The sequence below is a fragment of the Theileria orientalis genome, chromosome 3, assembly GCF_000740895.1.
Source record: "Theileria orientalis strain Shintoku DNA, chromosome 3, complete genome".
NCBI lineage: Eukaryota > Apicomplexa > Aconoidasida > Piroplasmida > Theileriidae > Theileria > Theileria orientalis.
In genome coordinates this window covers 23,702-37,986 of record NC_025262.1, presented here as the reverse complement: position 1 = coordinate 37,986, position 14,285 = coordinate 23,702, and the positions used below count along the sequence as shown (strand labels likewise).

Sequence of the window (14,285 nt, the reverse complement as noted above, 5' to 3'; positions counted from 1 at the left end):
CATTTCGAAAGTTAGACAAAACCCTTATTGCTAGGACAATTGACCACTATAGTCGTTCGTCTCTAGAAATGGCTGTCGAGAAATGATTATCTTGAAAGGGATTCCATGGATGCAAAGGTATCGCCATGTTGGGCTTAATCAGTTGATAATTTAATCCATTCGCAATTCACTGGAAATTTAGGAAGAATTCATTTGCGTAAATTTCATTAAGAGATTTTTTAATTTCTTTTAAAATTATATCTGTTTAACTGCATTAATAAATATTGTAGATGTGTCGATTTATGTACTATTATAAGCCGTTTTCCCCTTAATTTAGAGATGAAATTGATATATAATGTTAATATGAGTCGGAATTAATTAGATGGATCGAAGTTATGGCATCATCAGGTTTATTTTTTATAAATGTCTAATGCAAAACTGTGTAATAGAGTAAATGAGAATACAGATTGATCTTAAGGAGGTTCTATGTGGCAAATATATAAAAATACAAAAAACCGGTTGGAATTCAAGGATAAAGAGCCAAAAGGTGTAAATATGGTAGGAAGGTAGGCATGAAGGCAATTAAGAAATTTTTTGTTATATCTTCGAGGGGAAAATTAATAAATAAATGTGGTAGTATGGGCATATAAATATTTTAAATTTATTTATACAGCCAAAATTCATAGAAATGTATTCGAACACTTCTTATTTGTAAAATTTTGCAAATCTCTTGACTTCCACCCCCATCTTAACCGAAAATTCATATTTATATTTAAATGTCGCATATGACAGTGAATGAGCCTATGTAGTATATTAATCTATTTATTAATTTATAGTTTTTGGGGGCATGGCGGAAAAACTGCAGTATTTGCAGTCGATGTTCCATTAGCCAGCCTTCCTACATTAGGTGCCGCGGTCCCGAAATTAGGGGCTTTTCAACCCAGTTTAAATCCCGGAGGAGCTGTATATACACAAGGTTCAGTTCCTCAAAGTTTTAACCAAACTGCTCAAAATATTCCCACTGCTATACAACTAATTATAGACAATAAGTTCAACACGAATCAATACCTGTATAAGTCTGAAAACGGAATAGATACATACACTGCAAATGATCAGTTTGTGTTTACTGAAGCATACGAAGGAGGCCAACTAGTATGGACTTCGGGTGGTGGGCCGGCCGGAAAGCAGATGATAGTCAACACAATGGCTGCTGGAGCGGATAGATACAGGATGGTGTATCCATATGCAACATCTGCGTCCACAGAAGGCGAGGATTTTAAGATGGGAGCCCGACCAGCCGTTCCTCTGTTTCAACAGCCGTTAGCTTCATCAGGAGGGACGCAGGTCGCACTGCCTCAACTAGGCCAAGCTCAACCTCAACTGCCGCAACTAGGGCAAGTGCAACCGCAACTCCCGCAACTCGGCCAAGCTCAAACAGCATCGTTAGCACCAGATCGTCGTTTAGCAGTAACCTCATTCACAGCACCAGGGCAAGTATTTACACAAGACCGCCTTGGACCATCGCATCAAAATTTCCACGCAAACCTCCACTTTGTCACTACGACAAACGGGGTGATGAACGTGGACGATACCTCGCAATACAGCATATACGTAGGCCAGGACGGTTACATATATAACTTCGCCGACCAGGCGCAATGTGTAGAAGTAAAGTTTGTAAACAACACTATTTGGAAGATGGGAGAAATGCAAGACTTCCCAACTAATGTCGAGTTCAGTATTACAGCGCCACCACACGTACTTATCGCAACCAAAAACCAGACATACACGTACAGGCTGGTTAACAGGAAATGGCAACTGGGATCCCACATCACCAACGTCAAGAGTCAGATGGACCCATCAAACGTGAAAATTGAAATTGGAACAGACGCAACATGTGCTCAAACATTAACGGACGAAACCAAATACTCTATTAAAACCTTTGATGAACTGAACATCTTCTACTATGAATTCTATCCAGATGTATTCTGCGCTGGCGTCATCTACCAAAATCAGTATCTGTGGAAGTACGCAGCGAATTTCGGAAACTACTACCCGAAAAGAATTTACTTCCACAAAGACGTCATGATGGTGGTTGTGGACTTTGTCTCGTTCTACCTGGTGTACAAGTTCGATAACATGTGGAAATTTGACTCTCAAGTCATCAAGGATTTCCATGATGACCAGCTGGAACTGGTGACGTACGACTCACAGAACAATACGGCCAACGTAAACGATGCGTCACAGTACAGAGTCATAGAGCATTATTATTTGAGACAGTATAAGTTTGTACCTGGTTCAATGTGCATCTCCTTAAGGTATCAACAAAAGCCTGTATGGGCCCGCAGGAATGACTTCCAATCGCACTTCCCAAAATCAATTGTGTATAACATTAAAACTAAAAATTTCTTTGTCGATTTCGATCCAAACTGGTACTATGTGTACGTTTTTGATCAACAGGCCGACAAGTGGTATCTTGTGCACAAAGATGAAACCAATAAACCAGCAAACATACCCCCCGTGCAAACCGACGAAGAAACATCGCAAAACAACCCGCCGCAAGACCTGAACGCATTACAGTCCCGCACTGTAGACTTTGGCGATAAGAATCAGCCCGACCCAAATAGATTGGTTGATCTATCTAAAATGGGTCAGCCCAACCCCCCGCTCGACAGCGATATCGAAGAAGGACGAGTACGTAGAAACAGGGCAGGTATGAAAACTACATCCGTCATCAAGCAAGTGTCACTATCCGACGGTTCGGCAATGGAAGTCGAGGAGGTAATGTCCGAGGCCGAAGATGCCGGTAGAAGAAGAAGACGAAAGGCTGAAGGACAGCAAGCTGTTGCTCCCCCAATACAGACCGACAATGAAGGAGCTATGCTGAGAACCGCCAGGGCCAAAACTACAGCGCCTCTGGAGACGGATGTTGAAATTGTGCACGGTAGAAGTCCAAGGTCCTCTCCTACTGCAGGACCGAAGTCCGTTAGCATTCCCCTAGATTCTGACGTTGAAGAGGGCGGGTCTCGACAAAAACTTAAGACTCTAGCTTCAGTAAAACAAGTCGCACTACCCGACGGTTCTGCAATGGAAGTTGAGGAGGTTATGTCAGAGGCCGAATACGGAGGAAGAAGAAGACGTAAGTCTGAAGGACCGAAAGCTGTATCTGTGCCACTAGAAACTGATAACGAAGGTGGAGCACCAGCAGCTATGCCCAGAGCTAAAGCGGCAATACCTCTGGAGACCGATAACGAAGGAGGAGCGCCTCGTGTAATGCCTAGAGCCAGGGCAGCAAATCCCCTTGAGACTGATAACGAGGGAGGAGCTCCAGCAGCTATCCCCAGAGCTAAATCTGCAATACCTCTTGAGACGGATAACGAAGGAGGAGCTCCAGCAGCTATCCCCAGAGCTAAATCTGCAATACCTCTTGAGACGGATAACGAAGGTGCCGCGCCTAGGGTCATGGCAAGACCCAGGGCTGCACATCCACTTGAGACAGATAACGAAGGAGGAGCTCCAGCAGCTATCCCCAGAGCTAAATCTGCAATACCTCTTGAGACGGATAACGAAGGTGCCGCGCCTAGGGTCATGGCAAGACCCAGGGCTGCACATCCACTTGAGACCGATAACGAGGGGGGAGCTCCACCTATGATCGCTAGAGCTAAAGCAGCAATTCCTTTGGATACTGACACTGAGGGACATGCTCCTCGAGCCCCTAGGACAACCGCAATTCCCCTTGATACAGATACCGAAGCAGGGGCGCCCAGATCTGTAGGGGGGCCTCGACCACTCAGCGTCCCTATTGGAACTGATTCTGAAGGAGCGCCTGTCAAAAAGGATGTCACAGCGATTCCTCTCGACTCGGATCGCGAGGGACATATACCCAGAGCAGCCAGAGGGCCACAACCCGCGGGCATTCCTTTGGATAGTGGTCCCGAAGGAGCGGGACAACGCAGAACGTCTGTGTTATCAATTCCGCTCCAATCTGAAGGCGAAGGCGACGCACATAGACATGCAGCAGGGCCTCAGCAACAAGGAGCCGACTTTTATGTCTCTGACTCCAGACCATTCACCGGACCTCAGCCTGCACACTCACCGACTCAAGCTAGTGGCACCGATTTTGAAATTAAGGACCCAGGCGTTCCCAAGACCGTGGTTATGGCCCCTCACGTTCAAGACGTGGCCTTATCCAGCTTCTCTGAAGACGAGAGCCATAGAAGAATCGACGATAACCTAATTATCCTTGATGTGAATAACAGACGTGGAACTGACATCGTCAAGCACAGATTCGACCACCGCAGGAACGCCAATATTTTCACCGCGAGGAAACCTTACCTATTCTATATGGTTAAGCAAGGAATGGATACCGTTTGGTTCTCTAAGGACGGAAACTATCCAGACCAAGTGGTGGTGAAGACGGACAAATACGGTGAATCCAAGTTTAGAGTATACTTCCCCCAGCATGACCCAAGAGCACCCCAGGCCCAACGTAAAGCAAAGTATGCTGAGTCATTCGACTCAGATCTTGATCAAGCAAGATTTAGAGATCCACGCACACATGACAAACATCACAGAGGACACACACGTGCAGAGAGACACAGACCTGCAGACCGACACTACCATAAGTCTCGCGACAGATATCAACATAAGCACCAAGATACGTATCATGAAAGATACGATAGATTCGACGATAGATACCACGATGGGTATGACATGCCCCAAGATAGACACAGGCATCACAGATCACATGAGCCGTCCAAATATGGATTTAGAGAACCGTGGGAGCCTAGGGAGTCCATGGAGCCGAGAACGCACAGGCGCGAAGAGCCTCCAGCCGAGTTCTATGATCCCTCGCAGCCGTTCAAGATCCAGTACGACTACGACCAAGGAAAGGTGGCAGGAGTGCGGTGTAACGGATCCACTATCTGGAGGAGACAGCCGGACGACCCATATCCGCAATCGGCGAAGTTTTACTCAGACATCCTAATGATTTCCTTAGTCTTCAACAGGAACCACTTCCACATTTACAAGTTTAACGGGTACAAGTGGAAGAGGATCAGGGCCTCCGTAGAAAGAATCGCCGAACTTGACGTGTTTAAAAAAGGCTCAACCGACAGCTTCCTGTTCTCAAGAAAGAACAACGTTGATACGTACATGGCCATGGATAGATTCCTTTTCAACAAGGTTAAAATTTCGTACGCGAACAAGTACCGCTGTATGTCGACGGATATTTGGTCGACCGATAACCCGACGAACTACGCAGACAGAGTTGTGGTAAATCGTTTCAGCAAAATATCAACTGATACCGAGGTGACGATCCACTTCATCAACGGCTGCGAAGTGACATACCTGAGCACGATGATCCTGAGGCCATTCGCAAAAGTTAGATGGTCGGAAACGACCTCTGAAATTGCCGATGTTATAGAAATCATCACCATGGACGAATTCGGCAACTACGAGCTGAACAACAACAACAAGTTCGACATCTACGCACACTGGAAGGTCGAGAAACCAGGCTCTAACCTAAGAGGAATTTACAAGTACGTTGTGGTTTTCTACCAAAACGCGCGATGCGTTAAAGTGAGACACAGAAACCGAAAGCTGTGGAACGTCGACCCGCAGCTCAGCGGAAACCACCCGACCAAAATCACGTTTAACCTTGAGACGAACAAGTACTTCTTCGAGTTCTCCGACGATGTCTACAACTTCGTAATCGAAGATAAGACACCGTCATACTATTAAAAATGTAGCTTTGTAAATCGATTAAATCACGGAAGATCGATATAAGTGTAAAGTGGAATGTGAGCAGAACGAACCAAATGCAGTTTTAACTCGGGATTTAAATTGTAACAGTAAGATTCACCGCCAGTAATCACGCTGTTTGTACCATAGATGTGCAACTCAATGTTGTAAAACTAACCCTATCCACTAGTTACCATCCGTGCTCCCGTCCACGTAGGTAGTTATATTGAGTAGCAGACTTTGATGCGTAAGTTAGCAAGTAGGTGTGGTAGTCGGTGTGATGGAGCTGTATTAAGAGTACAGTAACAATTAAGTTGAATGAGTGGTATGTGTAGAGTTCAGCAACAAACAAGTTAGATGAGTGGTATGTGTAGAGTAGAGTAACAATAATGTTGAATGAGGTGTATTAAGAGTACAGCAATATATGTTAGATGAATAATATGCGTAGAATACAGTAATATATGTATATACGCTCCCCATGAGTAATAAGAATCATGATATACAACATGGATATTATCAACAATACCGTACAGTCACACAAGGTGAAATAGGATGTTGATTGAGTACATAACATGGGTGGGTTAAATACATAAATTAAAATACATAAATGTATGTGATAAGAGGAATCTATGTATATAGGTACACTTAACACACTTAATCAAGTTGTGTTTATGGTTACTATGTGGCAGTGGAACATTAACAAATAAACATAAACAAATATATCATATATATTGGTAGTGGTTTTAATGAATAATTAATATGAAAAAAAAGGCAAAATTGACATATACATGTCACCCATGTAGTGCCCATATTAAACCAGAGTACACAGTTGTAAAGGACGTCAATGGCTTTTTATTAAATATAAACGCATATAAAGTCAATCATTATAAAATATTTGTACGAGGCGTACCCGTAGGCAATCTAACACATATACGTAGCACAATCAAATGACCTGCTCACAGAACAGGCTCACATTAATATTTAATCAGTCATTTGAACATTGCATATTTATTTAATTTAATTTATTAATGAGCTTACATCAACGATATTCAAAGATTTAACTTAATAAAAACTAGGAATCCTTGCATGTGGTGGACTACATGTTTTTACGTTCGATTTCCCCTTAAGAAATAACGAATTTTGTAAAAATAAATTGATAAAGGGTTATTATAGAAATTTTATTGATTATATCCATTATTGATATTTCTATATAATCTATTAGACGTATGCATAAATTTTGCTGTAAATTATGAGATTTTGATACTTCCTTTACTATAGAGACAGGATTTAACCATATAAATTCAACATAACAACAAATGAATGGACAAATGTATCATTTTTAAGTCCTTATTGTTATTTTTGTTGTTATGTTACGGAAAGAAATTCATAGACGCAAATGAAAGCCAAAAAACCAAAGTATTATCGCAACAAGACTCTTCTACAAGTTTATCGCAAAAACAAAGTTTAAGTTTTCCTCATGCTCATTTAAATTCTAATCAGAGCGCTGGATCGTCCTCAACTACTTTTAGTTTGGTTGATGACGATGAACCTCGAGAGGCAGCACCTAGGGGTGGTTCAACATCAGGACCAAATCCACAGCCCAGGCAACGAGTGTCTCAAACAGGAGGGTCTCAAGGTGCTCCAAAACAAGTAACAATATCACTCGATGACGACGAAGATATGAAGCCTCAGGCTCAAAATCAATCTCAACCTCAAGGACAACCACAGGCACAAGCTACAAGACAGGTCAAAGCTGTCCCCGTTGATGCATCTGCTTCCTCTAGCCCGCAGCCTAGACAACGAGTGGCTCAAACTGGAGCCTCTCAAGGTGCTCCAAAACAAGTTTCAATATCACTCGACGATGACGAAGATATGAAACCTCAGGCTCAAAATCAATCTCAACCTCAAGGACAACCACAGGCACAAGCTACAAGACAGGTCAAAGCTGTCCCCGTTGATGCATCTGCTACCTCTACCCCGCAGCCTAGACAACAGCCACCAAAACAAGGTCCGGCTCCAGATCAGGGCTCAAGGCAAATTAAAGCCATTCCGGTTGCAGCAGCTCCAATCGGCAATCAACCTAAACAACAGACTCCAACTGCAACTGCAACTCCATCTGCAACTGCCTCTCCTTCTACAAGTTCTCCTCAAACCATTAAGTTTTTGAGTGATACTGACTCAACAACTGATGCGGAAAGCGGGACGGATATTGACCTTCACGATACTCACTCTCCTGCTAGTCCCACTGAAGCTAAGGCTCAACAGGATTCCAAGGCTGATAAAGGAACGCGAGACCCAGTACCCCAACCTGAAGCACCTTCTAAAAAACCAATTGTTAAGCCGTCGAGAATTGATACTATTGCCTCAGCTCCACTCGAATCTGATGCTGGAAGCGATATAGACCTCTCAGTTCCAAGTCCTCCAGCGCAACCCCAAGCTCAAGTCCAACAGGCACAGCCACAGGCCCGTCCTGCTCAACAGCCTCAGCCTCAATCAAGTCCACTGCAACCTCAAGCTCAAGTCCAACAGCCTCAGGCACAGGCCCGTCCTGCTCAACCTCAAGCTCAACAGCCGCAGGCTCAAGCAAGTCCACCGCAACCTCAAGCTCAAGTCCAACAGCCTCAGGCACAGGCCCGTCCTGCTCAACCTCAAGCTCAACAGCCGCAGGCTCAAGCAAGTCCACCGCAACCTCAAGCTCAAGTCCAACAGCCTCAGGCACAGGCCCGTCCTGCTCAACCTCAAGCTCAACAGCCGCAGGCTCAAGCAAGTCCACCGCAACCTCAAGCTCAAGTCCAACAGCCTCAGGCACAGGCCCGTCCTGCTCAACCTCAAGCTCAACTGCCCCAGGCTCAAGCAAGACCAGCGCAACCTCAAGCTCATCCACAAATAGCCGCTCAATTTCAACCAAACAGGCTTAACATTTCAGAACCTGTCGAAATTACAACTTCCACGCCAACAAATCTAATTTCTGTAAACGACCGAACCAAATTTTCTTTCGAAGAGTACACGTATGGGTTCCTGTTTAAGTTCACCAACAATAACAGATGCGTGGAACTTAAATACGGAGGTAAGGAGGTATGGAAATACAGCGCAAATCCTGAAAACGTTTATCCTAAGTCTATATGTTTGCGTAAAGACACCCCTGTGATTCTGTTCGAGTTCGAAGGCTGCTACTACCTCTACGGGTGCGTAGAAAACAAGTTCAAGTTCATACACTACGACGAGTTCTATGCCGTGTACAACAAGATAAAAGTGATTACTCAGCACTACGGACAATTGTACACCAACAACTCCAAGGCCTACGACGTCATTCACTACGGCCTGATGTTTGAGTACAGATTTAAGCACAACCACCTGTGCACGGAGGTAAAGTACAACGATAAGGTGGCCTGGAGCTATGATAACCTTCTATACGGAGACAACTTCCCAACGGTTCTCTATTTCGATGTAATTTCGCCGATCATCATGAGTGTTTTCATTCAAAATACTCCGCACGTTTTTATCAATCACAACGATGAGTGGAAGAGCCCTGAGGAGGTTATGAAAATGCAGGACGCGCCAGTTCTGCCGTCTACCTTGCCAGCAACACCCAGTTCTCCTTCCCTAAAGTCGATTCCTCTGGCTTCCTCCGGTAAAACAATTGAAATCGTCGATTCTGAATTGGAAGGTCCGGCCTCGGTTGCCCCTCCTCGATCGACACACGATCTACCAGACACAGATGTTGGAAGTGACATTGAATTGGCTGATTCTGCGTCCGTTATACAGACTCCAAAACCAGCTGAGCCTAGAAGGCAAAGAGCGCCATTCATAAAGCCTGTTCAAGTACAACAACCTACCACAACTACTGCATTCGACGAAGACGGCGTAGATTTAAATCTCACTGGCGACATTGAGGTTACAGAGTTGCGTCGTCCTACTCGGCCCAAACGAGACCCGGAAGAGGGTGATTTCGATGAATTCCTCCTAGAGCCTAAAGACCTCGACGAAGACACACTCTTTGTACACAGGCAGCCTGTTAAACTAGTGTCCCTCGACATCCAAGATACGCAAACGACGAGATTCATCAATTACTCCTACGACGTAATCACGAAAACGCATATTTATACGCCCAAACCGTCATATTCCATTAGTGAAGTGAAGATGGACGACTACGTCTTTTGGAAGGCGACCAACGATAATTACGGCTTTGGAGTCATTTTTATCGAAAACTTGAACAATAAGCCGTTTCTTAAGGTGTTCATTCCCGAAAAGGAAGACCTCGCGGACGAAGAAAAGGCACAAATTATTGAGAAAGAGATCTTTGAGCGTACGGGTCAAAAGCCCAGTGGACCACCCGAAGCAGACGACGTCTTGATTCCTCTTGAAGCGCCAGCTTCTGAGCAGGAACCTCACGAGCAAGAGGACTCAACCCAAAAGAAAATGCCAATTCTGGTCGATATTAAGAAGAAGGACTCGACAGAGCAGTACGAGTACTCGAAAAGGAATTCAGAGTGTGGTATGTACACGCCGAAGCACAACTTCATATTCAAGCTGGTTAAGGCCGGACGCATGATCGGCTCTGACGTGGAGATTTGGTGCCCAGAGTCAGAAGATGAGTACGTTTCCAAGGTCTTCATCGATCTGATCGGCATCCTGTCGAACACGTTCAACGTGACGCTCTTCCTCGTCAACGGGAACGTGAAGCACTTCACGCTCCTTAACGACAGGTGGATTGAGGTGGACCCGGCAACGCTGCTTGACATCTCGAAGACGCAATCCACCTACGAGTACGATGTTGCAAAGGACGAAAGGAATGACATTGTCACATTCACGCCGAGGGGACACTTCCTGTTCAAGGGAGTCAAGAGGACCCAGGGACTAACTGGACTTAACAAGTCAGTCGTGGACATTTGGAACGCCATGAGCAAGTGCGACTTCGCAAGGAAGGCAGTCGTCAAGAGCACCAAAAAAGCGGAAAAGTACCTTCTCCTGTACCTCATAGGCGGAGGCTACAAGTTGTTCTATAGGTCGCACAAGGGAAAAATTTGGCGTGACGAGTCCACGAACCTGTCCTCTTTTAACAACCTCAAGACGTACGGAATCGACCTCGACCAGGAGTCAATGGACAAGGTCGTCACCGACAAGTACCTGTCGCTGCGTATGACCGACGGCCTGAAGATTCCTGTCACGCTCAACATCGATAACAAGAAGAACACCAACGAGTTCTACTACTTGGTCAACGGCCCTATCGTGTCGTACGTCCCGAAACACAACATCGTGTTCGACAACGTGGTCTTCAAGTCAAACGTGTTCGACGTCGCGATTTGGAACGCAGCGGACGCATACCAGTACGCCTACAGAGTGGTGATGGGAAACAACCCCTGGAACCCCTACAAGAAGAGAAGCATGGCCCTGATTCTCCTCAACGGCAACTTCACGTTCTTCGAAGAGTTCGAGGACTACGTCGACTGGAGAAACACTACGGACACGCGCTACTCGCTCCTGAACCTTAAGATGTACACTATGGGCCGGGACATGAACGGCCGATACAGGCAAATTGAGTCGGGCGAGTTCAAGATTAACTCCCTGGCATTCCTCTACGGGTACACCTTCAACCCTGGCGTCGAGTGTCTGGAAATCAGGTACCGCAACCTCCCGATCTGGAAGTACAGCGACAACCCGCGCGGAGGCTTCCCGAGAGGGATCTACCTGAACATCGCGAACAACGGCTTCTACATCAAGTACTTCGACCGCTGGATGTTCGTGGACATGGACATTGCGAGAGCCAAGTACGCTAAAGCGACCCCAACGGTCCTGAAGACGCAGCCTGAGACCCCGAAAACTTACGCCCTCTCGTGCCCGCTTCTCGTGACCAACATCAGAGTGACCACGATGATTGGAGATAAGCCCTTCGTGCACAACCTGACTCACTTCACCCTGCTCGAAGGATACCTCGTGTCGACCTTCGACTTCATCGAAAAACTGATTAAGGTCGAGTACGCCGATAAGATCGTGTGGAAGCACAAGATTATAAGGTATGGAACGCGCTACCCTAATAAACTCTACTTTGACCACCTGGGCTACCTAATAGTGTCATTCACTGACAACTGGTACTACGTCTACGAGTACAGCGTCGAAATGTGGAAAATCGTATGCAAAAACGAAATTGATAAGCCGGACGACCTGCCTGGAATGGCGATAATTACGGACGAAGTGCAGCCCCTCTTGAATGAACACCCATCTTTCCAAATCCCTTCTATGCCAGAACCTCCTGAGGATGTTGAGCAGCAGCACATTAACTTCCAAGCCGAAGTGCACAGACCAACTCAACCACCAGTGAACTTAGTGCCACCGGCTGACAAAAGCCTAATCACACTGGACCTGCAAGTGTTATCAGACGACAGATATGAAATTTCCTACTCGGAAAACAAAGTTGTTTACAGAGCCAGGGCTCCCAATTTGTTCCGCATGGTTAAGAGCGGCAATGATATTCTATGGCAGGCAAGCCGAAACGAATATCCCTATAAAGTAATTTACAAGGAGGTGGACGGCAAGGATAAGCTGAAGGTGTTTTTCCCAACAGACGAGAGTCCAATTCTGGGAAAAATAAGAAGCGAACGACGATAGTTTGCCTATGCAGCCACACACAGTAGTCTGCAGTGAACTTTGCCAACCATCGAATCTCGACATCAACACCATCCGTGCGATCCAAGTCAACAGTCATCATTTCCGAATCTAAATTCTACACACGCACAGTATTGAGTTCATCCATCGACTGATTAGAATTTTGCAGAGCTTGAGTTATTAATTTGTTGTACACATTATGTAATGTGTACCGTTGAGACACACTTTTATTGTAACAGTATGGTTCACACACACTAACCAAGCTGTTTGTAACATAGAATTTGTAATTCAATCTTTTAAAAACTAAACTCTTATCCAATTAGTTACTATTCATACTGCTTCTACATACTTATTTAAAGTTAATAACCAATAGTATTACAGCGATATGTGATCAATTTAAATAAAAATAAGTTGAAGGCAAAATAATGTGGAAACAAAGTGGAATAAGCCTGAATGTTAATACAATGGAAGATGATTAAAAAAACAAACAAGGAGAAATTTTAATATTTTTAACAAAAAAGTAGTATAAAAACTAGATTAAAAGGTTTTTTAAAAAGAAGATAGTAAATTGTCAATAATATATGTAAATGTCGGTCTTAATTGTGGAAGGCTACCGTATACTGTAAATACAGGATTAAAAACCACTAGAATGAAACAATTATTTATTCAACTAGGTGGTTAGTATTTAAATGGTGTATTAACTCACATTATAACTCATTAGCCCATGATTTATAGCAAACATACACACATAAAAGCAATTATAAATTCCATATAAAACAAAAATTATTAGATTCTGGAAAATTATCGGTAACCAAAATTAAACAGCTTAACGAAGCAAAGTAAGGGCATCTTGCTAACTATGTGGCCGGTGAAAACGTATTTTGTGATACTTTTATATATTAACAGTTAATCTGTGTTGACTCTTATTTAAGCATTATTATAATTATATAATTAACCGTTAAGGTTATAGTAATTCAAATTAATGCTCTTAATGGGTAAATAATATTTATGGTGATTGGTATGATAAATCCTATTTTATTGAGCCAATTAAGTTTACTAAGAAAAAGAATGAAATATAATCTATGAAATACTACATTATTCTCATCACTGAAAAGCTATAGGATAGTCAATAAAAAGGGAATATTAGGGGATCTTAATGTAACAATAAAATCAAAGGAGGTATTTGGATACAAATGTGTTTTAATAGAACTTTAATATATCTTTTTATGTATTCTTAACTTTTCTATCTTCAAACTTGGACCATTAAAGGTTGCATAGTGTCTAACTAAATATTATTCCTTTTCCCATGTAAGCCCACTGATTTAAAAAGTAATACTGTCTGATGATGTTTATATTATACCATGTTTGGAACGTTTACGTAATTATTAAATCAATATTTCCAATATCATCGGAAATAAAAAGAATGCGCTAATAATAATAAATATTTACGTTTGAGGAACATGGGGCGACGTGTTATGGGATATGATTCCATCTATGTACCATGATTATAGGTTGTTTTGAATACTTTAGACATGGTCTAAATGTATAATAAAATAAATATAAGGTTAACATAGGAAAAGGAGAAGATTCCTATTTACAACAAGCGAAATGGAATTCAACAATTCTAAACCGTAAAGATAGGCGAATAATTAAGTAAACGACAAAATTGAACGGTTATTATTAATAGAATTCGAGTATAATTGAATTTACAGTGCGTTAAATCCCAAATTAAATTTGAAATAACGCACTGGATAGACAAGTCGATTTTAATTTAAATATTAGCCGTTCAATTGTTGTATATCATAGATAATATTGTTGTAGATAACAAAGTATTTCATTTAGAAGTTGAAAATTGTATTCCGTACCGGGAACCTCCAGCACATATTTTCAAAACACTCGAAAATTGCTTTAATTTTTGTTAAAATAATAATAAAGGACCTTATATTTGAACAAATAATATAAAA

The 14,285-nt window shown here is 43.2% G+C and overlaps 2 protein-coding genes across 2 annotated transcripts; both read left to right on the top strand.

Annotated features, from left to right (window-relative positions):
* Positions 1 to 433: 433 nt before the first annotated feature.
* Positions 434 to 5,718, top strand: TOT_030000013 (conserved hypothetical protein; the record flags this gene model as incomplete). Its single annotated transcript, XM_009692757.1, has 2 exons — positions 434 to 528; positions 816 to 5,718. The coding sequence occupies 2 exons, from the start codon at positions 434 to 436 to the stop codon at positions 5,716 to 5,718; spliced, it is 4,998 nt and encodes a 1,665-aa protein (XP_009691052.1).
* Positions 5,719 to 7,038: 1,320 nt separating this feature from the next.
* On the top strand, positions 7,039 to 12,324 carry TOT_030000012 (uncharacterized protein; the record flags this gene model as incomplete). Its single annotated transcript, XM_009692756.1, is given in 2 exon segments — positions 7,039 to 8,328; positions 8,344 to 12,324. The coding sequence occupies 2 exon segments, from the start codon at positions 7,039 to 7,041 to the stop codon at positions 12,322 to 12,324; spliced, it is 5,271 nt and encodes a 1,756-aa protein (XP_009691051.1).
* Between the last annotated feature and the right edge of the window lie 1,961 nt (positions 12,325 to 14,285).